Genomic DNA, 23,447 nt, shown 5'->3' with positions numbered 1-23,447 from the left:
TTTTTTTTCCCCCCCTTTTTTTTTTTGGGGGGAAAAAAAAAACCCCAAAAAAAAAGGGGCCGGGGTTTGGGAAAAAAAAAAAGGGTTTTCCCCCCTTTTAAAAAAAAAAATTTTGGGGAAAAAAAAAAATTTTTTAAAAAGGGGGGAAAAAAAAAAATTTTTGGGGGAAAAAAAAAAATTTTTTCCCCGGGGCTTTAAAAAGGGGGTTTTTCCCCCCCCCTTTTTTTAAAATTTGGGAAAAAAAGGGGTTTTTTTTGGGATTAAAAATTTTTTTAAAAAAAATTTTTGGGAAAAAAAAAAAAAAAAATTTTTTTGAAACCCCGGGTTTTTTTTTTGGGGGGGAAAAAAGGGGTTCCCCAAAAAAAAAGGGGGGGCCCCCCCCCTTTTTTAATTTTTTTTTTAAAACCCTTTCCCTTTTTTAAAAAATTTTTTTAATTTTTAAAAATTTTTTTTTAAAAAATTTTTTAAAATTTTTTAAAAAAAAGAATTTTTAAAAATTTTTTAAACCCCCTTTTAAAAACAAAAAAAAAAAATTTAAAAAATTTTATTTTTTAAAAAAAAATTTTTTTTTAAAAAAAACTTTTTTTTTAAAAAATTTGGGTTTTTTCCCCCCCTTTTTTAAATTTTAAAAATGAAAAAAGGGTTTTTTTTTTAAAAACCCCCCCTTTTTTTTTTAAAAAAAATTTTTTTTTTTTAAAAACCCCCCCGGGGGAAAAAAAAAAATTTCCCCCAAAAAAATTTTTAAAAAATTTTTTTTTTTTTTCCCCCCCCCCCCCTTAAATTTTGTTTTTTAAAAATTTTCTTTTTTTTAAAAAAAAAAAAAAGGAAAAAACTGAAAAGCCTTCCCCCCCCTTTTTTTTAAAAAAAAAACCCCCCGGGGGGGGGGGGCCCCCCCTTTTGCACCCCAACCCCCTTAAATTTTCCCAAAATAAGGGTTTTTCCCCAAAAAAAACCCCCCGGGGGGGGCAAACCCGGGGAAAAAAAATTTTTTCCCCCCCAAAACCCCAAAAAAACCCCCGGGCCCCCCTTTTAAAAAATTTTTGGGGGGGGGGAAAAAAACCCCAACCCCCAAATGGGGAAAAAAAATTTTTTTTTCCCGGGGGGCCCCAAAACAAAGGGGAAAAACCCCCCAAACCCCCCTTTTGGGGGGGGGGGCCCCCGGGTATTTTGGGGGGGTTTCCCCAAAAAACCCCCTTTTTTTTAAAAAAATTTTTTTTCAAAAATTTTTTTTTCCCCCCTTTTTCCCCCAAAAAAAAAAAGGAAAACCCCAAAAAGGGGGAAAAAAAAAAAAAAAAAATTTTTTTTTTTAAAAAAAAAATTTTTTAAAAAATTTTAAATTTTTTTAAAAAAAAATTTTTTTTTCCCGGTTGGTTTTAAAAAGGGGAAAAAATTTTAAAAAAAAATTTTTGGGGGGAAAAGGGGGCCCCCCTTTTTGGGGGGGGCCAAAAACCCCCCAAAAAAAATTTTTTAATCCAAAAAGGGGGAAAAAAAAAACCCCCTTTTTTTTAGGAAAAAACCCCCCCCCTCAAAAGGGGAAAAAAAAATTTTAAAAAAAATTTTAAAAAATTTTATTTTTTTTAAAAAATTTTTTTTTGGGGTTTTTTAAAAAAAAATTTTGGGGAAGGGCCCGGGGAAAAAAAGGGAAACCTTTTTAAAAAAAAAAAACCCCAAAAAAAGGGGGGGGTAAACCCCCCAAAAAACCCCCAAAACCCCCAAAAAAAAAATTTTTTTTCCCCCAAAAAACTTAAATTAAAAAACCCCAAAAAAACCCAAAGTTTAAAAAACCCCCCAAAAAAAAAAAAAATCCAAATTTTTTAAAATTTGGGAAAAGGGGGTTTTTAAAAAACCCAAAGGGGGGAAAAGGGGTTTAACCTTTTTTTCCCCCCAAAAACCCCCAAAAAACCCCCAAAAAAACCCCAAAACCCCCCCCCCAAAAACCCCCAAAAAAATTAAAAAAAAAAGTTAAAATTAAAAAACCCCCCCGGGGCCCCCCAAAAACCTTAAAACCCAAAACCCCCCAAAAAAAAAATTTAATTTTCCCCCAAAAAATTTTTTTTTCCCCCCCCGGCCCCCTCCCCCCCCAACGCAAAAACCTTTGGGGGGAAAAACCCCCCCTTTTTTTAAAATTTTTTTTTTTTTTTTTAAACCCCTTAGGGGTTTTTTTTTTAAAAATTTTTTTAAAAAAAAAAATTTTTTAATACATTTTTTTTTAAAATTTTTTTAAAAAAAATTTTTTTTTTTTTTAAATTTAATTTTAAAGGTTTTTTTAAATAAAAAAAATTTAAAAATTTTTCAAAAATTTTTAAAAAATTTTTTATAAAAAAAATTTTTAATTTAAAAACCCCAAAATAAATTTAAAAAAATTAAAAAAAAATTTAAAAAAAAAATTTTTTTAAAAAAAAAATTTTAATTTAATTAAAAAAAGGGGGGATGGGAAAAAAAATTTTTTTAAAAATTTAAAAAAGGAAAAAAAAAAAAAAAAACCCCCTTAAAATTTTTGAAATTTTTAAAAAATTTATATTTTTTTAAAAAAAAAAAATCAAATTTAAAATTTTTCCCCTTTTAAAAAGGTTTTTTAAAAAAAAAATTTTTCCTTTAAAAATTTAAATTTTTTTAAAAAAAAAAAAAAATAAAAGAAAAAACAAAAAAATTTTTTTTTTAAAAAATTTTTAATTTTTTAAAAATTTTTTTTTTTTTTTGGCTTTTAGGGGAAAAATTTTAAATTTAAAAAAAAATTTTTAAAAATTTAAAAAAATTTTTTTTTTAAAAAAAATTTTTTTAAAAAAAAAAAAAGGTTTTAAAATTTTTTTTGGGGGTTTTTTTAAATTTTTTTAAAAAAAATTTTTTAAAAAAAAAAAAATTTTTTAAAAAAAAAAAAATTTTTAAAAAAAAAAAATTTAAAAAAAAAAAATTTTTTTAAAAAAAATGAAAAATTTTTTTGGCCCTTTAAAAAATAATTTAAATTTTTAAAAAAAATTTTTTTTTTTAAAAAAAAATTTTAATTTAAAATTGGGGAAAAAAGTTTTAAAAAAAAATTTTTTTAAAAAAATTTTTTTTTTTTTAAAAAAAAATTTTAAAAAAAAAAGGGAAAAAAAAATTTTTAAAAAATTTTTAAAAAATTTTTTAAAATTTTAAAAATTTTTAAAAAATTTTTTAAAAATTTTTTTAAAAAAAATTTAAAAAAAAATTTTTTTTTTCCCAATTTAAACTTTTAAAAATTTTAAATTTTAAAAAAACCCTTTTTTTAAAAAAAAAAAAATTAAAAAAAATAAAAATAAAAAATTTAAAAAAACCTTTAAAATTTTTTTTAATTTTTAAAAAAAAAAAAAAATTAAAAAAAAATTTAATTTGTTTTTTTAATTTTTTTTAAACCCCTTTTTTTTAAAAAAATTTTTTTTTAAAAAAAAAAAATTTTTTTAAAAAAAAAAATTTTTAAATTTGGTTTTTTAAAAAAAAAAATTTTTTTAAAAAAATTTAAAAATTTTTTTTAAATTAAAAAAAAATATTTTAAAAAATTTAAAAAAAATTTAAAAAATTTTTTTAAAAAAAAAAATTTTTTTTTTTAAAACAAGGGTTTTTTTTTTTTTGGGTTTAAAAAAAAGAAAAACCCCTTTTTAAAAAATTTAAAATTTTTCCCCAAAAATTTTTTAAAAAAAAAAAAAAAAATTTTTATTTTTTTTTTTTTAAAATAAACCCCTTTGGGTTTTTTTTTTTAAAAAAAAAAGGGTTTAAAATTTAAAGAAATTTTTTTTATTTCCCTTTTTTTTAAAAAAAAAAAAAAATAATTTTTTTTTAAAAAAAAATTTTTTTAAAAATTTTTTTTTTAAAAATAAAAATTTAAAAAAAAAAAAAAAAATTCTAAAAAAAAAATTTTTTAAATTTTTTTAAAACCCCCCAAAAAAAAAAAAAAAAATTTTTTTTTTAAAAAAAAATTTTCTTTCTTCTAAAAACCCACCAAAAAAAAAAATTTTTTGTTTTTCCTTTGATAAATTTTTCCTTTTTTTTAAAAAAAAAGGTTTTAAATTTTTTGCCCTTTTTTGTTTTTTAAAAAAAAAAAAACAAAATGCAAAATGGGTTTTTTTTAAAAAAATTTTTTTCCCCCCTTTTTTTTTTTTTTAAAAAAATTTTTTAATTTTTTTTTAAAAAAAAAAAAAGTTTTTTAAAAATTTTTTTTTTTTTTTTAAAAAAAAATTTTAAAAGTAAAAAAAATTTTTTAAATTAAAAAATTTTAAAATAAAAATTTTTAAAAATTTTTTTTTTTTAAAAAAAAAAAATTTTCCCAAGGTTTTTTTTTAAAAAAAAAAAATGGTTTTTTAAAAATTAAAAAAAAAAAATTTTAAAAATTTTTAAAAAAAAAAATAATTTAAAAAAATTTGTAAAACATTTATTTTTAAAAAATTTTAAAACCCTTTTTTTTTAAAAAAAATTTTTTTTAAAAAAAAAAAAATTTTTTAAATTTCCCCCCCTTTTAAAAATTTTTTTTGTTAAAAAAAAAAAAAAAAGTAAAAATTTGTTAAAAAAAAAAAAAATTCTTTATAAAAAAATTTTAAAATAATTTATTTTTTTTAAAAAAAAAAAAATTTTAAAAAATTTTTCAAAAAAAATAAAAAAACCCTTTTTTAAAAAAATTTTTAAAAAATTTTAAATTTTTAAAAAATTAAAAAATTTTTTAAAAAAGGGGGAAAATTTTTAAAAAATTTTTAAAAAATTTTAAAAATTCAAAAAACCTTAAAAAAAATTTAAAAAATTTTTAAAAAAAAAATTTAAAAAATTTCCAAAAAAAATTTTTAAAAAAAATTTTTTTTTAAAAAAAAATTTTTTTTTTTTTTTTTTAATTTTCCAAAAAAAAAATTTTCCCCCCAAAAAGGGGGTTTCCCCCAAAAATTTTTAAATTTTGGGGCCCCGGGGAAAAAAACCCCCCCAGGGGGCCCCCCCAAAAAAAACCCCCCCCCCTTGGGGTTAAGGAAAACTTTTTTTAAAAAAAAAAAAATTTGAAATTTAAAAAATTAAATTTTTTTTTTTAAATTTTTTAAAAAAAAACCAAAAAAAAATTTAACGGGCCCGGGGGTTTTTAAATTTTTTTTTTAAAAAAAAAAAACCCCAAAAAAAAAATAAAAAAGGGGGGGGGGTTTTTTTTTGGGGGGGGGTTTTTTTTGGGAAAAATTGTTTAAAAATTTTTAAAAACAAATTTAAAAAAGATTTAAAAAAAAAGGGAAAAAATTTTTTTTTTTGGGGGGGGGAAAAAATTTTAAATTTAAAGGAAAAAAAGGGGGGGAAAAATGAAAATTAAAAACCCCCAAAAAAATTTTTTTCCCCTTTTTCCCCCCCAAACCCAAAAAAAAAATTTTTAAAATTTTAAAGAATTTGGAAAAAAAATTTTTTTTTAAAAATTTTGGGGGTTTTTTTTAAATTCTTTTAAAAAATTTTTAAAAAAAAAAAAATAAAAAAAGGGTAATTTAAACCCTTCCCTTTTTTTTAAAAAATTTTTTTTTTTAAATTTTAAAAAAAAAAAGGGGTTTTTTCCCCCTTTTTTTTTCCAAAATTTTTTTTTCCCCCAATTTTTAAAAGGGGGGGGGTAAAAAAAAAAAAAAAAAAAATTTTAAAACCCCCCCCGGTTTACCCCTTTTTTTTTATGGGTTTTTGGAAAAGGGCCCCCCTTTTTTTTTAAAAATTTTTTTTTTTTTAAAAAAATTTTTTTTTTCCCCCCTTTAAAAAATTTTTTCTTTTTGGGGGCCCCCCCTTTTTTTTTTTTTTAAAAAAAAATTTTTTAAATTTTTTTTAAAAAATTTTTTTAAAAAACAAAAAGGCCCGGTTTTTTAAAAAATTTTTTAAAAATTTGGGCCCCCCCCCGGGGGAAAAAAAATTTTTTCCCACCAAAAAAAATTTTTTTTCCCCTGCCCTTTCCAAAAAAACCCCCCCAAAAAAAAAAAAAATTTTCCTTTAAAAACCCCCCAAAAACCCCCCTTTTTTTCCCCCTTAAAAACCCCCCCCCAAAAACAAAAAAAAGGGGGAAAAAAAAAAAAACCCCCCCAAAAAAAAATAAGGGGTTTTTGGGGAAAAAAAATTTTAAAAAAAAGGGGGGTTTTTTTTTCCCTTTTTTTAAAAAAAAAAAAACACCCTTTTAAAAAAAACCAAAAATTTTTAAAAAAAAATTTTTAAAAAATTTTTAAAAAAAAAAAGGTAAAATTTTTTTTAAAAAACCCCCCCCAAAATTGGTAAAAAAATTTCCAATTTTTTAAAAAAAAATTTAAAATTTTTTTTTTAAAAAAAACTTTTTTTCCAAAAATTTTTTTTTAAAAAAAAAAACCCCCCCAAAAAATTTTTAAAAATTTAAAAAAAAATTTTTAAATTTCCCCTTTCCCCCTTTTTTCAAAAAACCTTTTTTAAAAAAAAAAAAATTTTAAAAAACAAAAAATGCCTTTTAAAAAGGGGGGTTTAAAAAACCCCTTTTTTTTTAAAAAAAATTTTTTTTTTTAAAAAAAAACCAAAAAAAATTTGGGGAAAAAAAATTTTAAAAAAAAAAAATTTTTAAAAAAAAAAAATTTTTTAAAAAAAGGGGGGGAAAAACCCCTTTTTTTCCCCCCCCCCCCTTTTAAAAAAACCCCAAAAAACCCGTTTTTTTTCCCCAAAAAATTTTTTTAAAAAAAATTCCAAATTTTTAAAATTTTTTTTTCCCCAAAAAAAAACATTTAAAAAAAAACCCCCGGGGGAAAAAAACCCCAAGAAAAAAAACCCCCCCAAAAAAAAAAATTTTCCGTGGGAAAAAATTTTTTGGGGGCCCCCCTTGGGCCCCCTTTTTAAAAAAAACCCCCCCCCCCCCAAAAAACCCCCCCAAACCCCCAAAAAAAAGGGGCCCCCCCTTTTTTTACCAAAAATTTTAAAAGGGTTTTAAAAAAATTTTTAAAAACCCAAAAAACCCCCCAAAAATTTTTTTGGGGGGGAAAAAACCCTTTTTAAAATTTTTTTTAATAAAGGGGGGAAAAATTTTTTTTTAAAAAAAAAAATTTTTTTTTCCCCCCCCTTTTAAAAAAAAAAATTTTTTAAAAAAAGGGGGAAAAAAGGGTTTTTCCCAATTTAAAAGGGGTTCCCCCCCAAAAAAAAAACCCCCCCGGCCCCCAAAAAAACCCGGGCCCTTTTTTTTTTTTTCCCCCCCCAAAAAAACCAAAAAACCCCCTTTAATTTAAAAAAACTTAAAAAAAATTTAATTTAAAAAAACCCCGGGGGAAAAAAACCTTTTTTTTTTTTAAACCAAAAAAATTTTTTCCCCCAAAATTTTTGGTTTTTCCCCAAAAATTAAAAATTAAAAAAAAAAAAAAAGGTTTTTCCCCCCTTTTTTAAAAAACCCTGGGCCCGAAAAAATTCCCCCCTTTAATTTTTTTTTTGGGGGGGAAAAAAAAAATTTTTTTTTAAATTTTTTTTAAAAATTTCCCTTTCCCCCCCCAAAAAAAAAAACGGGCCCCCCCAAAAATTTAAAAATTTTTCCCCCCCCTTTTTTTTACAAAAAAAAAACCAATTTCCCCCCTTTTTAAACCCAAATTTGGGGGGGTTTTTTTTAAAAATTTTTTTTAAAAATTTTTTAAAAATTCCCCCCAAAAAATTTTTTTTTTTCCCCCCAAAAAAAAAAAATTTTTGGGGAATTTTTTGGGAAAAAAAATTTTGGAAAGGCCCCGGGAAAAAAATTGGGGGGGGGGGGGAAAAAAAAAAAAAAAGGGGGGACCCGGGGCCCCCCAAAAAAAGGGGAAAAGGGGGTGGGAAAAAAAAACCCCCTTTAAAAATTTAAACCCCCCCAAAAAAACCTTAATTTTTTTTTTTAAAAAAAACCCCAAAAAAAAATTTTAAAAAAATAAAAATGCAAATTTTTAAAAGGGGGCCCCCCCCAAAAAAAAAAAAAAAACAGCCCCCCAAAAAACCCGGAAAAACCCCGGGAAAAAAAAACGGGGGGGGTTTTAAAAGGGGTTTTTGGGGGTTTTTTTCCCAAAAATATTTAAAAAAAAATGGAAAAAAAAAAATTTTTTTTTTTTTTTTTTTTAAAAAATTTTTTTTAAAAAAAAGGGGGGGGGTTTTTTCCCAAACCCAAAAAAAAAAAAATTTTTTTAAAATAAATTTTTTTCCCCCGGGGGGCCCCCCCCCTTTTTTTTCAACCCCTCCCAAACTGAACACAGGTGGTGTTATAAGAGATCTGGGAACACAGGTTGACAGCAACCTCTCTTTTTACCACCACACTTACACCACACCACCACTGTGGTCAGAAAGTCCTTCTATGTAGCACATCTCATTACTAAGAATTTTGCATCCAGGAAGAAAGAGGTCATCGTCTCCCTCTACTCTTCCCTCATAAGGCCAATCATAGAGTACAATGCCCCATTTGGCATGTACCTCACTAGAAACCTGCAACAACTGGAGAGGCCACAATAGGACCTCACAAAGAGGATCCTAGAGCTTAAACACTTGTCCTATTTGGACAGACTCATAAAACTCCAACTATTCTCCGTCTCATATCACCTACTTAGAGGCGATCTCTGCTTGAGTTACAAAGCCATGTCTGGCCCAGCTATGTTACAAATGCTACATCTAAAGAAATCCCTCCACACCACACGCTCCAGAGACCTCAACCTCAATACCACAATCAACAGAACATGCTGGAGGGACAGGTTCACAACCCAGAGACTGCCAATGCTATGGAATAGACTTCCCATACATGCCAGAGCACCTCACTGGCCCTCTTCAAGAGAAATCTTGATGAGTGAATGGGAAATAGAAAATTCACCCTGGGGATCACTCCAGTGGCTCTACTCGACAGAGGCACTGGGAACTAAGGTTGGGTGGCTTGATGCCAGGATAATCATATGGGCTAGGCTTGAAAAAGGCTTTAGGGCCATTAGCCTAGTACACACCTATGAACCTATGACAGTCTGTGGATCTCCTACCATACAACTCATATGCAAAAGTTGTAGGTGTGGCCAGCTTTGAACCATCAACACCATCAACCATGCTAATGCCCTTAGCACAGTGAGCCACACTAGCCTACAGAAAGTGAGATTTAATTCTTCACACTATCAACAGCATACAGACATGCACTGTGACCCCTGGGTTTCATGGAAAATACAACATGTGGCCAGGTTCATTGCGACAGCCGTGGAATTGTGTGGTCTGCTGATATATCCTTGCAAATATACTGTTACTGCAGCTGTATGGGAGCACTGATATGTTGAGGCAGGGGGCTCTGGCATTCACTGTTGTGCATCTGTCCTATGACCCCACTATTTGGCATTTCCCTTGCATAATGCAGTGGGGTTTCTAGCCATGTGCCCTGATGCATATTATGGTGCACCCAGTATTGGACAGAGTACCTGTTGTCTGAAGTAGCTGTTAGTTCTCTGCAGATAGCCCAGTAGCCCACACTATTCCCTTGCATTCATGCAGCCCGTCTATACATATGCTACCATAGTCTAGTACCCCGTACATTTGTTGTACAGGAGAGTGACTTACCTTGTGAATGCAGCAGTTGAGAAACCTGTGTTTCAGGGCTGACTGATGCATGCAGTACACAGCCAATACATGCTTAGGTACAGGTTGTGTGGTCTGGCTGGCATCCTAATTACTATGTATGCAAGTAAGAGTAAGGTGTCAGTTTCCTACGACCCTAGGCTGTCAGTGCATGTGCTATGCATTGTCTCTTGGCCAAGGCATACTGCAGACACCTATATCTGCCTACAGGGACAGCCTCAGGGGGTTCCTCCTCCGAGTCCCACTGTGGGTGTGGCTGTGGGGACCTAGGCACTGTTGGTGGACTGTGTATCCCTTTCCTCCAATGATACTGTCACAGCTATTTCTGCAGGATCATATTGTGTAGTATGGCACATACTCTGATCATCTGTGCATATTTGGCTGTGGAGTACTGCAGGGTTCCACCAGATATATCTAGGCACCAGAACTGTGACTGGAGCAGCCCACACACATGCTCTATGATGTTCCTAGTTTGTGTGTGTACCTTATTATGGCAATCTTCAGTGGGAGTGTGTTCATTTCTTATTAGTGACATAATCCATGGTTCCAGTGCATAGCCAGCATCCCCCAGTAGATGGCCGTATGGGTGATCCCCTGGCAAAGATCTGGTACAGCTGTGATACATACCAGATATGGGAGTCATGATAACTGCCAGGGCTGCCAGCACACACATTTATGATAATGCCCTGGGCATTGCGTATGACCTGGCAGTTGATGGAATGATACCCTTTGCGGTTGACAGACTCTACTCTCCTCACCAGGTGGTGCTTTGATGTGTGCAGTCTATGGCACCCAGGGTAGTGTGCTACATATTAGAAGAGTTGCATAATGCTAACCCTCTCCTCAGGGATGTGATGTAAATAAATGTGCTCACTCGTGTGATAGCATGGTATCCAGGACCTGGTAGAGTACTCTGGATGCTTATGCCTGTGAGACCCCCATCATGTCCCCAGTTGGTCTTTGGAAAGTACATGTAGCTAATATCTTAAGGGCTATATGTACCTTTGTTTCCACAGGGATGGGTTCCCCTGTGTTGGCTCTGGGTCTGAGTTGAGGGCAGCAGAGTTCAGTGAGTTCTTGTAGTATGTCCCTGTCCACCCTGTAGTGCTCTACAATCTCCAGCTCATGTCGCTCCTGAAAGGTTACCCTGGGCCTGAACACTTTTCCTTCTCAGTCTAGGCCTATTGTTGCAGCAACATCAGCACTAGCACATACAGATGCAACAGGGCTGCAGCAGCCCCTAATATTGCTTTAGTTAAAAATCCCACATTTGTACTCCACTGATGCAGAGTATGGGGTGAAATCTGATTGTAGGTTGTATGCAACTTTTCTAGTACTCTGCTCTAGGTACGGCCTGTGTGATTGGCTACGTATGATGTATTTCACCTGCCAAGTACATCATTATTTTAATGGGCCAATTTAAGTGGTGCAGGGGTCTTAAGTAATTTATATATGTTTGGCTTTCCTAGGCAATTTTCTTTTTTTTTTCTTTTTTTAACAGCCTTTCCTGCTAACCACTGCAATGGTATAAACAATGAGCACACAATGGATACACCCCCATAGATGGGCATACTCAGCACAATGGTGCACCATGCAAACATGCTAAAACAAGCTAAAACACATGCCCGCTGTTAAACAAAGTTTAGCAGGCAATGGACACACCCTCTTGCTCAGCTCAGTGGCACGGCATCCAAACAGGCTCTGCTGAGCTCCAATTAGCTTTAAAGAAATAGAGATACACTCCCTTTTGGTGTCAGCTACCTCTTCTGTGGACACCAACATGGTTCTGAGGCTACATGGATGTGATCTGCGGGCACTGATACCCATTTTTACTGTTCATTAACCCCAGCTCATTTGCATACAGAGCTATGCAAACAACCAGGAAACTACACTATTCCAGGCCCTGCCTCCTTACTAACCACAGACATCTACCATTGTACATATTCCATGCAGGGCCCTATAATGCATTATTGTTACATATTTTTTTTTTCATTTTTACACTTAATTTTTTTTTGCATAACGGCTTGTTTGTACACTGTTGTGCAGTGTGCAAACATAATATGGGTATTGAAAAAAATTATTGCTTTAAATTATTTTGCATTACTATGTGGACACATGGGGCATATCTTTGCACTTATCTGAGTCTGCTATGCTATTTCTATCTTTCTAACTGGGCTTTTACAGCCCCTGTTCACTTTATTTCATGTACATGGAATTTTTCCTTGTACACTTCAGACACCAACATGGGGTCTGCAGGACTGCCTATCTGCTACCTGAATTGCTCCAAAACCCTCATTTGCATGCAATTCACCTGCTTATGAGGTTATTTGCATGCCGCGGACACTTCCGTGTTCACACACTCATGCACGCCCCTCAGCTCCATTTACTGGATCACACGGCTGCTTACTTCCATGTAAGCTCTGTGCCACTATGCCTACATGGTAAATTAATACATATAGGCTGTATTGAATTCCCCCCTAGTATTCTTGATAACTTTTTTATTCTCCATGTACTTATCATGGAATACACAATTTAATTGCATGTGTATGGTCATATACATATTGGGTGAAAAGGTAAACTAAGAGTTAAGTGCAATTTTTCAGCTGAAAACATTTCTTCTCTTGGCTTTTCCATAGGTTTATAGGTTGGTACTAGGCTATCGTTCCTAGGGCCTATACAGGCCTAGCAATAGCAATTCCCTGGATATTTCTTCCCACAATATTTACTTCCCTGGACCCGTCTAGCAGAGCGACTGACTTGATCCTCGAGGCAAATTTCCTATCTCCCATCCAATCATCAAGTTCCTTTTTAAGAGGGCCAAGGAGGCAGTCTGCTTGACAGTTATGGGCAGTCTATTCCAGAGTATGGCGAGTCTCTGGGTCAGGAACCTATCCCTCCAGCTCTAGGATGAACTGATGAAGGCAGAAGAATTAGGCCCTACAAATGTTAATCAAAAACATCTAAACAAATGCCAAACTGCTACCATTTAAAACACAAACAAGCAGTTTCTCTAAAGTGGGCTTTGATCTCCACATTCCTCTTATTTAAATGCATGAAATCCATGGTCACACACATTTTCTGAAAAGCATAATTCAGTGATATATGCTCATCCACCAGTCATGTGTAACAGTTACATTTTGTGGATTGTAGCAAAACATAGCATCATCTTTCTGCTACTCAAAAGCAAAGGATAATAAAATAAAGCAATTTCTGTATTTAATACCTGTTTATTTCACAAGCTGACAAAATGATTTACAAAAATCTTATGTTTTAAAACAAAGACAGTATTTAATTATTTGCTTACCAGTGACAAACAATTTGAAGGGCTGGCTTTGACTTGAATTGACCAATCGTTTGCTCACTACTATGCTATAACTGCAGGAGAATTCACCCATGTCAGATACATCTAGATTAATCATCAGAAGTGTAGAGTTTTCTTGACATTTGGGTCGGTCTTTAATTATTTTTCCATCTTTGAAAAACCAGTAAGATTCAGCAGCATCATTTGGAGCAGAGCACTGCAGTGTAATGTTCTCCCCTCTTACATATATAAGCCGGCTTATAGTTATTTCAGGTTGAGCAGGAGTATCTGAAAGAAAATGTTATAAACACAGGATTTGCATTGAGTAGTGTTATTGTAAACTATAAAATGAAAAAAGAAAATCCCTAAGATTCAAAGTTATAAAGCTATATTATCTAGTAAAAAGAACAAATGTTCAGAACTACTGCACCACATTGACAATCTGTCACAAAGCAATCATTATTTGAGTTGTGAGTTGTTCCAGTGGCAGAGGGATAAAACCCCGATTATGGCCCAGTCAATCCAGATTCAATTAGTGGATATGGTGACTGACAGAGCAGCAGGGTGGGGGTGGTCATGCCATTCTGGGGTAGGAGGTCACTTGTTAATAATGATATTTTAGGGGAGACATGGTTCAATGAGACAAGTTGTCCTCAAATGTTAATCAGTGAATATGGTGGGGGGCAGGGTAGGGCATATACAATTAAAAGAACAGTTCTATCAGAAAATACCAAGCCCAGGAAAAGCTTTGGATCTACAACAAGCCCAAGCAATGTTTGATTAATTCCAGGAGGTAGAAGATGGGTTGGTAGACCCAGCATGGACGTGGGGCACTGGGGGAAGGGCAGGCCAGGTGAATGGTATCCTCAGGTGGGGTACCAAAAATTCTACATTCTCTGAGTTATATCACAAAACAGACACAACTGTTCATATATTCTCATTCATAACACTATATATATTCCTCTTTAAGAGGAACCTGGATGACTAATGTTGGGACGTGTGTTGTATTATTGTTAATATGTTTGATTGGATGGGAAACAGAAAATACCTCCCTGGGATCCCACCTGTGTCCCTGTGGACAGGGGAAACAGGTGCTGACTTTGTCGGAGCATGGGCAAAATTCTTGGCTAGGCTTATAAAGGCCTCCAGGCCAAAAGCCTAGTATCATCCTATGAACCTATGAACTTTATATAAATATATACAGACACATACATAAGAAATATAAAATAAGAGTATATATGTACTAAAAGTATACCAACAGCATGACTACAGTTATAGGTATAAAATGGGTATTAAATTCAGTGCAAGAAAGAGAGAAAAATAAAGTGGAAGGTAAAGCAGTTAAGGAAAGAAATATAAAGTAAATAAGAGAAAAACAGCATACTGTAATGAATAAATGAAATAATCCTCTGGATTCATTAAACTCCATGCAGGAATAGCACTATTCCTGCAAGGAGTGGCTCATGTCCATGTAGCCACAGCAGCGCACCTTGCATATTCATGAAGGCACTCTGCTGTTTAAGCTACACGGACATGAACTGTGAACGAGTGCAAGGGGCATGTTCAAGTAGGGCATGGACACTGAACATGTCCTCTGCACTCAGAAAGTGCCATACAGCACTTTCTAATCATGATCCAGCATAATATTAGAGAAGCTCTCTAATATTATGCCAGTATTTCAGTGTCCATGGACAATGAAATTAAATAAATGATAATTTCAGTGTACGCGGACACAAATACAAACGGCAGCAGGAAAGTAATGCAGGGTGTGTGTGACAGGTTCTATAACACACCCCCCTGCATTGTAAAAGTGCCGTATGACACCTTGCAACCTGCTAAACCAGGAAATGTGTACAAAGGCACAAATAATGGAGGATACAGCCCTGAAAGGGGACATATCCTACATATTCCCCTCACAAACTTAGAAAGATGATAGAAAACAGGTCATGCATTAGCATGAATTTCTGAATAGAAGCCTGAAAGTCAAATGTATACCATTATTTCCTGACTACAGTCCTCAATAACCTATCAGAACACCACAATACTCACTACATAACATAATAGTATAGTAATAATAATATTATATATTTTTTTTCTAGGCTAAGGAGTGGTTAAGCATAGCTAAGTGGGTGTGCATGTTATGGCCCTCCACTTACTATAGCTTAAACATCCCATAGGAGATAAATACAAATATACAGCTGAAATTCCCAAGCTGAGATAGTGTAGTGGTTAGAGTCCTGGCTTTACATGTATGCTTTCATGGTTCAGGTATCAAAACAGGCAAGTTATTTTTACATGGGAAAGCAGTGTAAAAATTATTTTTTTTAACTTAAATTATGTAGTAACTGTTTTTTGTCAACCAGGGTAGTGTAACTGGTGTAAAATGTAAGTGTGAGTGCATATAACATGTGAAACCACCTATGTATACACAAGTGTCTTATACAGTATAGTCACACCCCTTGCCAATGTAAGGAAAGCAAATAGATGGATGTCATGTAAAGTAATTCATATACACTGAATAAATGAAGTCAGTATTCTGATGTATGTAAAAAATTAAAAGTCAGCAATGGTTAGAAATGCTCAACTATGCTTAGCAGGTGTAACCATTGCTAAGACATGAATGCTAAGCAGCAGTTAGCTCAGCTAAGCGGATTTGTCCACTGTTAAACAGTGCTCAACATCTTCTCCTTTAAGCAGTGTTAAAACTGGCTTAGCAGGTTTGCGCACTGCTTTGCAGAGCTTCCCCTTTTTAAAATGGTCCAATGACAACAAAGGGCACTATTTAAATGGTGCAGTTGGGAATACAGTCATAATCTGTTATAGTTCATCTGTGCAGATACAATAGCTGGAGTACGAGAGGGTGTCTGCTTTTGGGCACAAGGCTGGAGCATTTAGGAGTTGAGGGTCATGGCTGGTCTCCTAGTAAAAGACCATAAGCAGAGACTGCTGCAGGGCCAGTACCAGGGCTCCCAAATACAAAGCATAGGCTTGGGATGATCTTGTATATGACCTGACCAGTCCTACTGGCATATGCCGGACTGGTGAGCAGGTACGGCAACACTATGCTTACCTAAAGTGTAGGAAGGGGGCACTCCTGGACCAGTGGATCCAAGATGGACAGGACTGGAATGCTTCAGTACTGTGCAAGTATCACTATCAAGTAGTCTGTAGCAAATACTAGCCTGAGAATGTGATAGACAGATATGCAGAATGTGTGTTTTTCTCCCCTACAGCTGCAGCAGAGAGGGCTATGAACGTCAAAGCCCATAGTGACAGACTGCTGAGGCTGTGCCAACAGGCTGGTGAGTACAAATCCATTTTGCAGTATGTTATTCGAATAGCTAAGAAGGAGTACATTACTTACTACTAGTAGGTATACTGTTACTGTGTGAACTGAATAAATAAAAAAGTTTGACCGACTAATATTGATGTACAATAAAGACCCTTCCAAAAAAACTGTTGTGTTTATTCTGGTATGTTGTTGTTGACATATATAGAATGTATACAGGTTCTTCACTGCAAATATGGCTGTGACAGCATATATTAACTGAGGTTCCTCTGTGAACAAGCTGTTAGTATAAATTGTAGATGGTGTAGCTGTAAAACAAGATATAAATTAAGTGTGAAATATATACTGCACTAAGCTCTGAACCCTGAATAATAATATATAAAGTATCAAAGTGTGTTCCATGCAGCATTGCCTTGTGTTAACATTTGCTTTCCAGATTTTAGTAAACCAAAAGAGTAATGTACAGTACAATAACTGTCATGCATGCATCAGATGATTACAGTTTCAGACTGTCTAACCAAGGGACTATTAGGCAGAAAGCAGTGAAACAAGAAACAACTGTTCCCCAGTAGCTCAGTGTGATGAGAAATAGCTTTGTTGTCACATTTGCACACCCAGAAAGTTTGAATCCAGGGAGAGGTACTAAGATGTGTGCATATCTACACACAAGGAAGCAGGAATAAATGTAAAAACAGTCAGGTCATGCTAAAGCACAGTCAGGTCATGCTAACAGATATTTTCTCTGCAGGTTTTACGGGTAAGAAAATGTTGGTAGGAGCTGTATAAAGCGTATACTAATAAACTGTGTACAACTGTTCTATTGTTTCACCACATGCCTGCAAATGACCTGTGTTAACCTTTGCTTTGCAGATCGTAGTAATTCAAAGGACTAATTTCCAGTACACTATCTGTCATGGATGCATCACAGGATTATAAGTTCAGATTGTGTAACCAAGAGACTAATAGGCATAAACCAGGAAAACAGGAAACAGCAGTTCCCCAGTCACTCAGTGTGATGGGTGCTAGCTTAGTTGTTAATTTTGCACACCCAGACATGGTTCAAATCCAGGGACTGATACTAAGATCTGTGCATATCTACACACAAGGAATCAGAAATAAATGTAAAAAAAAAGTCAGGTATTGCTAACAGATATTTTCTCCACAGGTTTTACAGGTAAGGAAATGCTGCAGTAGCTGTATGAAGGATATACTATTAAACAGTGTACAACTGCTCAATTGTCCCACCACATGCCTGCAAATGACAGCAGGGTAGGTGCATACATTGTGCACTGTTCCTGAATTATCCCTCTCAATTGTACAGATATTCACTGAATGTCCAGATATTTGTCTCAGACTTTTGGTCCATTTTACATAAAGCAGTGGTGTAGTGACAAATTATAGAGTGAAGTTAGAAAATAATGATAGACATATAATTGCAATACGTCATATCCTTCAGAAAAGCCATGCAAATGCAAAACCTGTTATTTTATCCACTTTCTAAGTTTGTAAGAGCAATATCTAAAAATTGTCCATATTTATGGACCATTGTCCCACTCTTATGTATGGCTTTGTCCAGATGCCATGCCCTAAGAGGTTGAGAGATACGTTTCCGATACATGTCTCTCAAATGTCATGCTGTCACAGCTAGTGGTCACTGCTGCAGATAATCCTGGACATAGGAAACCAGTTGATGCATGCCAGTAGCACATTCATATAACAGCAGTTCAGGGTACCCCTCTTCTGTGCCAGATATGTAAAATTGACATGTACGAGTCCCCTCTAGTCATGTACCCAGAGTTGTCACAGTTTGCCTCATACCATTCTAGGCTGACAGTTTAATAGGTATGCTTGTACTACAGAAGCTATGGGCCATAGGTAGATGTAAAGTGGGGGCAGACCCATAGAGTATTGAGCAGTACTGTTGTGGAAAATAGAAGCATAAACAGCTATTAATGGACTTTGTCTCTCCCCCATCCCTCATCTGCATCATTATTACTCATATAGTACAGGTATGTTGTGCTCCAACCCTAATGTTGGGACGTGTGTTGTATTATTGTTAATATGTTTGATTACTTGCATGTTAACATACCTTGTTCAGACACCATTGTTGGTGGCCTGTTGCCATCAATGCTGCTTGCATGCTGTAACAATGCATACTGTTCCATTTATGCATGTGTTCTCTTCGCTATGCAACTGTTTCAAATCTGTTTTATGGAGTTAATTTGAAAACCCACGCATGCTGTTATAACTAATCTTGTAATGTGTTGTTCATGGCTAACCAACATATTTTGTAAAATCTCAACACCATAGCGAGTTTGGGAAAGCACCTCATCTGGCCATGGCAGCAGGTCCCAGCACATCTAAACCCCAACCTGGATCTCCCTCATCTGCTGGTCCTGCACCACCTTTGGGTGGAACCACCTCAAGGGATGGGGCCCACCCCCCTGGGAGTGGGCACAGACAGGAGGCTGTCACCCGCAGTTAGGTTTTGTGCGCAGCACCCTTTGATCTGAGTTTGGAGAGTAGCTGCACCAGATTGAGGGCCGCCTGGCACACCTCAAGGGGCAGGCCAACCCTCCTGTCCATCCGCCAGCACAGCCATCTTTGGGGCCATGAAAGTGCAGTGCTGACTGTCCATGAGTAGGAATCTCAGTCCAACTGTAACCATATTGGATCCCATGGGTTTTTGGATTCCCAGCCACCCTCCCTGTCAAATGTGTTCAACCTCTCATGTGTCATATACTGCCCCTGTCTGCTGCCTTGTCTGTCTTCCTACCCAACCTACCTCCCCAGATGTACCTACAGTCCTTCCCCAGCATTCCATTCTCACCTTAAAAAAAAAAGAAAATGGCATCTGTTCCAAATAATATATCGCCCCGTACATAGCTGTCCATTTTGCACGTGTCCACTGGACATGTAATCTGATCCAGTTGGCTTGACAACAGATTTATCTTGTCCTCACCCCTCTCTCTGGGGTCTGAGTGTCCAAATTTACCACCAAATTCTGTACAAATGCACAGCTGTTGCTGTATAAGAAACTGACAGATATGGATCTTCCCTACACGAGTCCTGCACGTCCCTAGCTATCTTTCATATTGTTTTTCCCTCTGTGTGCCCCTTTTTCACCACTTTGCTATCACCCACTTTTATTTTCTTTTAAAGAAATTAGCATGGGTGTAACTGGGAGCAAGCAGGAGTAAGCGAGTTTGCGCGATGTCAAGTGAAGTCAACACAGATTAAGTATCTGTACGGTTAACCATGTTGGCACCGCTTAGCGTCACACAAACCTGCTTAAAGCCACTTAAAACTGCTCTAATCACTCTATCTCCATCAGCCACTCTTCTGCCTAGAAACAAAATAATCAGCCCTGCCAAGTCTCAAACCCAGGGTCCTGTACACCACAGTCAGAGAAATGTACCACTACACCATTTCATCTGTAGAGATTTCTGATGCTTTTTCAAGCATATCATGCAGAAGAGTCATTCAACAGTAGGGAAAAATTCTGTAGAATCTGTCAGGTTTTGTATAGATACATATAACAAGTATATATATATATATATATATATATATATATACACACGGATCACCTTTAAAACCTCAAAACCGCGTATGTAATGACCGAATGAAAGACCTAAACATGGAAAATTAAATACATAATACCAGAGACACACTACACAACATATATATATATATATATATATATATATATATATAACCTACCCCTAACCCACAGTCCTCACCATCGCACATATACCTACCTATATATATATATATATATATATATATATATATATATACCCATACACACGCACATATATATATATATATATATATATATATATATATATATGTATGTATGGAGATGCATATACATGAAAAATTATATACATAATATACAGAGACACACATACAAAATATATATATATATATATATATATATATATATATATATATATATATATATATATATATATATATATATACACACACACATATATATTATATATATATATATATATATATACACACACATGCTCAAAACATGTAGTGGGGTCATACCTCAGAACCATACCTCTCAACCTCAAAGTGTAATAAATCTGGCCAAAGGCTGTCAAAATGGGGGGACAATAGGGCAAAACTAGGGACATATTTTAAATATTGCTCTTATAAATGTAGAAAGTTTCTAGAGTAACAAGGTTTGTTTCAGCAAACATGTTCTAAAGGATGTGAGGTCTGAAACTGAAATGTATGTCATTTACTGACAGAAATCCTCAGATCATCATAGTGATTTACCAGGGAAATAAAAATAATGAATCTGTGGAACAGACCAGAAATATGAGCAATAAACCTGGACATTCTGAAACAATCCGGCCAGTCGAGAGATAGGCTCAGAACCCCTTAGTGCAACGAATCTGGACCAAGCCTGACAAAGTGGGGGGAGAAAGCCATGAAAATAGGGACATATCTGAAAATACTGGAGTAGATAAGCTGACAGTTACTGCAGTAACACACTCCTGTCTGTTCTAACATATACTGACTGAGATAGCACAAGTGACTTAAATCCTCACATCATCCCACTGATTTGTCCGAAATACAGAACACTCACTGTGGCCAGACAACAGTACATCCTACAAATTTCTGGACATAACATCACATTAGGGAAAGTACACTGAGTTTCTAAGCATGTCACCAAACACCGTCCAAACTAAAGTCAGACTGATACAACACTAACTCGAATCTGCTATGGGGAATTACACATGTATATGTAAATGTATCAGGCACTACAGTGATGTAACAACACTGAAAAACAGACACCACTGTGAAATGCATACCCACAAAGTACAGTTTTGTACCTACCATAAATGTAGATGTTCGAAGATCCACATTGCTGCAGTCCTAACACTTGGGTAGTCCGCTGTAATATCAGAGTATAAGGCTGGCTGCCCCAGATGTCAGAAGACCCTAAAAGAAAGGTCAAAACCCATAGACCACAACTAAACAACCAACTAGCCTAACACCAAAAATATGTATAATATATACAATATATACAAAATGCCATATACCTCAAATGGATAACCCAACCCACACAACCACCTCAAACAGCAGAGGGGAAGGAGGGATAGGTATTGTTGGACACATTGTGGATCTTGAACATCTACATTTATGGTAGGTACAAAACTGTACTATGTTCTTCATCACACATTGCTGCAGTCCTAACACTTGGGTAGAATCTCAAAGCAGAGGTAAGGGAGGATGGCTAAATTATAATGAAGCAGGAGCTGCCAAAATGCCCTGCAACACAGCAGTGGCAAAACCAGCCCTGGATTTAGAGTACAATGGAAGGTGGTAATGCCTAGAGAAGGTATGCACTGAACTCCAAGTGGCTGCCTCCAAAATATCCTTAGTAGCCACCCCTCAAAAGCTGTTGAAGTGGCAGTAGCCCTAGTGGAATGAGGTCTAATCCCAGCTGGAATCTGTTTGCCATGATGGGAATAACAAATCCAATCCACTTAGAAATAGTTTGTTTTGACACGGGCTTGCCCTGAGAGCACAAAGCAAAAGAAACTAATAACTGCTGAGATTGTCTGAACCCTTTAGTTCTGTCCAAATAATATCGCAACTGCCTGTGTACATCTAAAGTGTGCAAAATCTTTTCCCCTTTAGTTTGGGGATTTGCATAAAAAGTAGGCAAATGAATAGTTTGGTTTAAAGCCACACTAGAAACCACTTCCTTGTGGAAAATTAAGAAAGGCTCAACTGCCATAAGGGCCTGCAATTCAGAAACCCTTCTTGCAGAGGTAATGGCCAACAAAAAAGCAGTCTTCCATGACAAATATTTCAACTCAGCAGTAGCTGCAGGCTCAAAAGGTTGTAGAGTGAGTTTCTCCAACACAAAATTGAGATCCCAAGCAGGAGTAGGAGCTCTTCGTGGGGGTCTTATATTCTTTACCCCTCTAAGAAATTGCTTGAATAAAGGATGAGAAAACAATGGTGGGTCACAATCGTAGTGAGCTGAGATTGCTGCAGCATGAATCTTAATAGAAGAGAAGGACAAACCTTTGTCCAATAACTCAGTAAGATATTGAAGAGCCACACTTAAATCAGGCTCAGAAACATCCAAATCTTTAGCTGCACTCCAAAATAAAAATCTCTTCCATTTATCTGCGTACACTTTCCTTGTACTAGGCCTTCTGGCTTCCAAAATCACATTCAAAACTTGTTGTGGAAGTTGAGACCCTTTATGGTTTAAAACAGAATATGCCATGCTGTTAGGTGAAGAGAGTGAAGTTTGACATTGATCAAATGACTGTCCTCCTGGGACAACAGATGTGGAATCAAAGGCAAAGGCCATGGAGGCTTAGACTCCTCAGTAGTGGGTACCAGTGCTGTCGAGGCCAATCTGGAGCTATCAAAATCATCCTTGGCTTGTCCTGTCTGACCTTCAAGTACCTTTGGGAGGAGAGGCAGAGGTGGAAAGGCATACACATGAAGATTTTTCCAACTGAAAGAAAGAGCATCCACTTTCCAAGCTGTGGGATGAAACGCAAAACTTTGGCAGCTGGTGGTTTAGAGGAGAAGCGAACAGATCTATGTCTGGAGTTCCCCAGGACACTGTCAATTTCTGAAATACATGAAGATCCAGTTTCCACTCGTGGGGATCCATGATTTGTCTGCTTAACACGTCTGCTAAGCAGTTCTGTGCTCCCGGCAGAAACCTTGCCTGAAGATTTAGTTGTAAACTGAGAGCAGTCTCCCACAAAATCATTGCTTGCCTGCATAGAGGATAGGAATGTGTTCCCCCTTGCTTGTTGATGTACCACATGACAGTTGTGTTGTCTGTTAGAATCAACACCTGTCCTGGAAGAAGTAAATCTTTGAAAGCTATTAATGCAAACTGGACTGCTAACATCTCCTTCATGTTGATATGTAGATGTTGTAGTGTCTTGTATCCACTTTCCATTTAGATGAGCTCCCCAAGCTATGTCTGAGGCATCTGTTGTTAAAATCTGACTGGTCACAGAGAGTCCCTTGTTTAGGTGACATTCCTGAGCCCACCATAAAAATTCCTTTTGAATGCAAGGTATTATTTGAATGACAGTGTCCAGATCCTGGCAGTGCTGTGTCCATACATTTTTGAGATACCATTGTAGCTTCCTCATATGCAGTTTGGCATTGGGAAGCACCAGAATACAAGATGCCATGAACCCTAAGGCTTGAAGGACTGTCCTTGCAGTCAGCCCGGACTGATGAGATAGCTGAAGGAAGTAAAGGGATAGATTCTTTTGTTTGTCCGGGGTTAAAAAGGCCATCTGGGATGCTGTATTCAGTCTCACACCCAGAAAGCACATG

At 34.8% G+C, this 23,447-nt stretch overlaps 1 protein-coding gene across 1 annotated transcript in view; it reads right to left on the bottom strand.

The window, feature by feature from the left end:
- LOC122790443 (platelet endothelial cell adhesion molecule-like) overlaps positions 1-23,447 on the bottom strand; it is a 611,804-nt gene that overhangs the window by 518,501 nt on the left and 69,856 nt on the right. The window contains exon 2 of the mRNA XM_044057977.1: positions 12,812-13,096. Coding sequence (XP_043913912.1) covers positions 12,812-13,096 — 285 coding nt within the window. The remainder of the gene's footprint in view (positions 1-12,811; positions 13,097-23,447) is intronic.

Source organism: Protopterus annectens, chromosome 16.part0 (assembly GCF_019279795.1).
Source record: "Protopterus annectens isolate FY-2018-M chromosome 16.part0, PAN1.0, whole genome shotgun sequence".
In the NCBI taxonomy this organism is placed as follows: domain Eukaryota; kingdom Metazoa; phylum Chordata; order Ceratodontiformes; family Protopteridae; genus Protopterus; species Protopterus annectens.
This window is presented reverse-complemented; position numbering and strand designations above follow the sequence as displayed.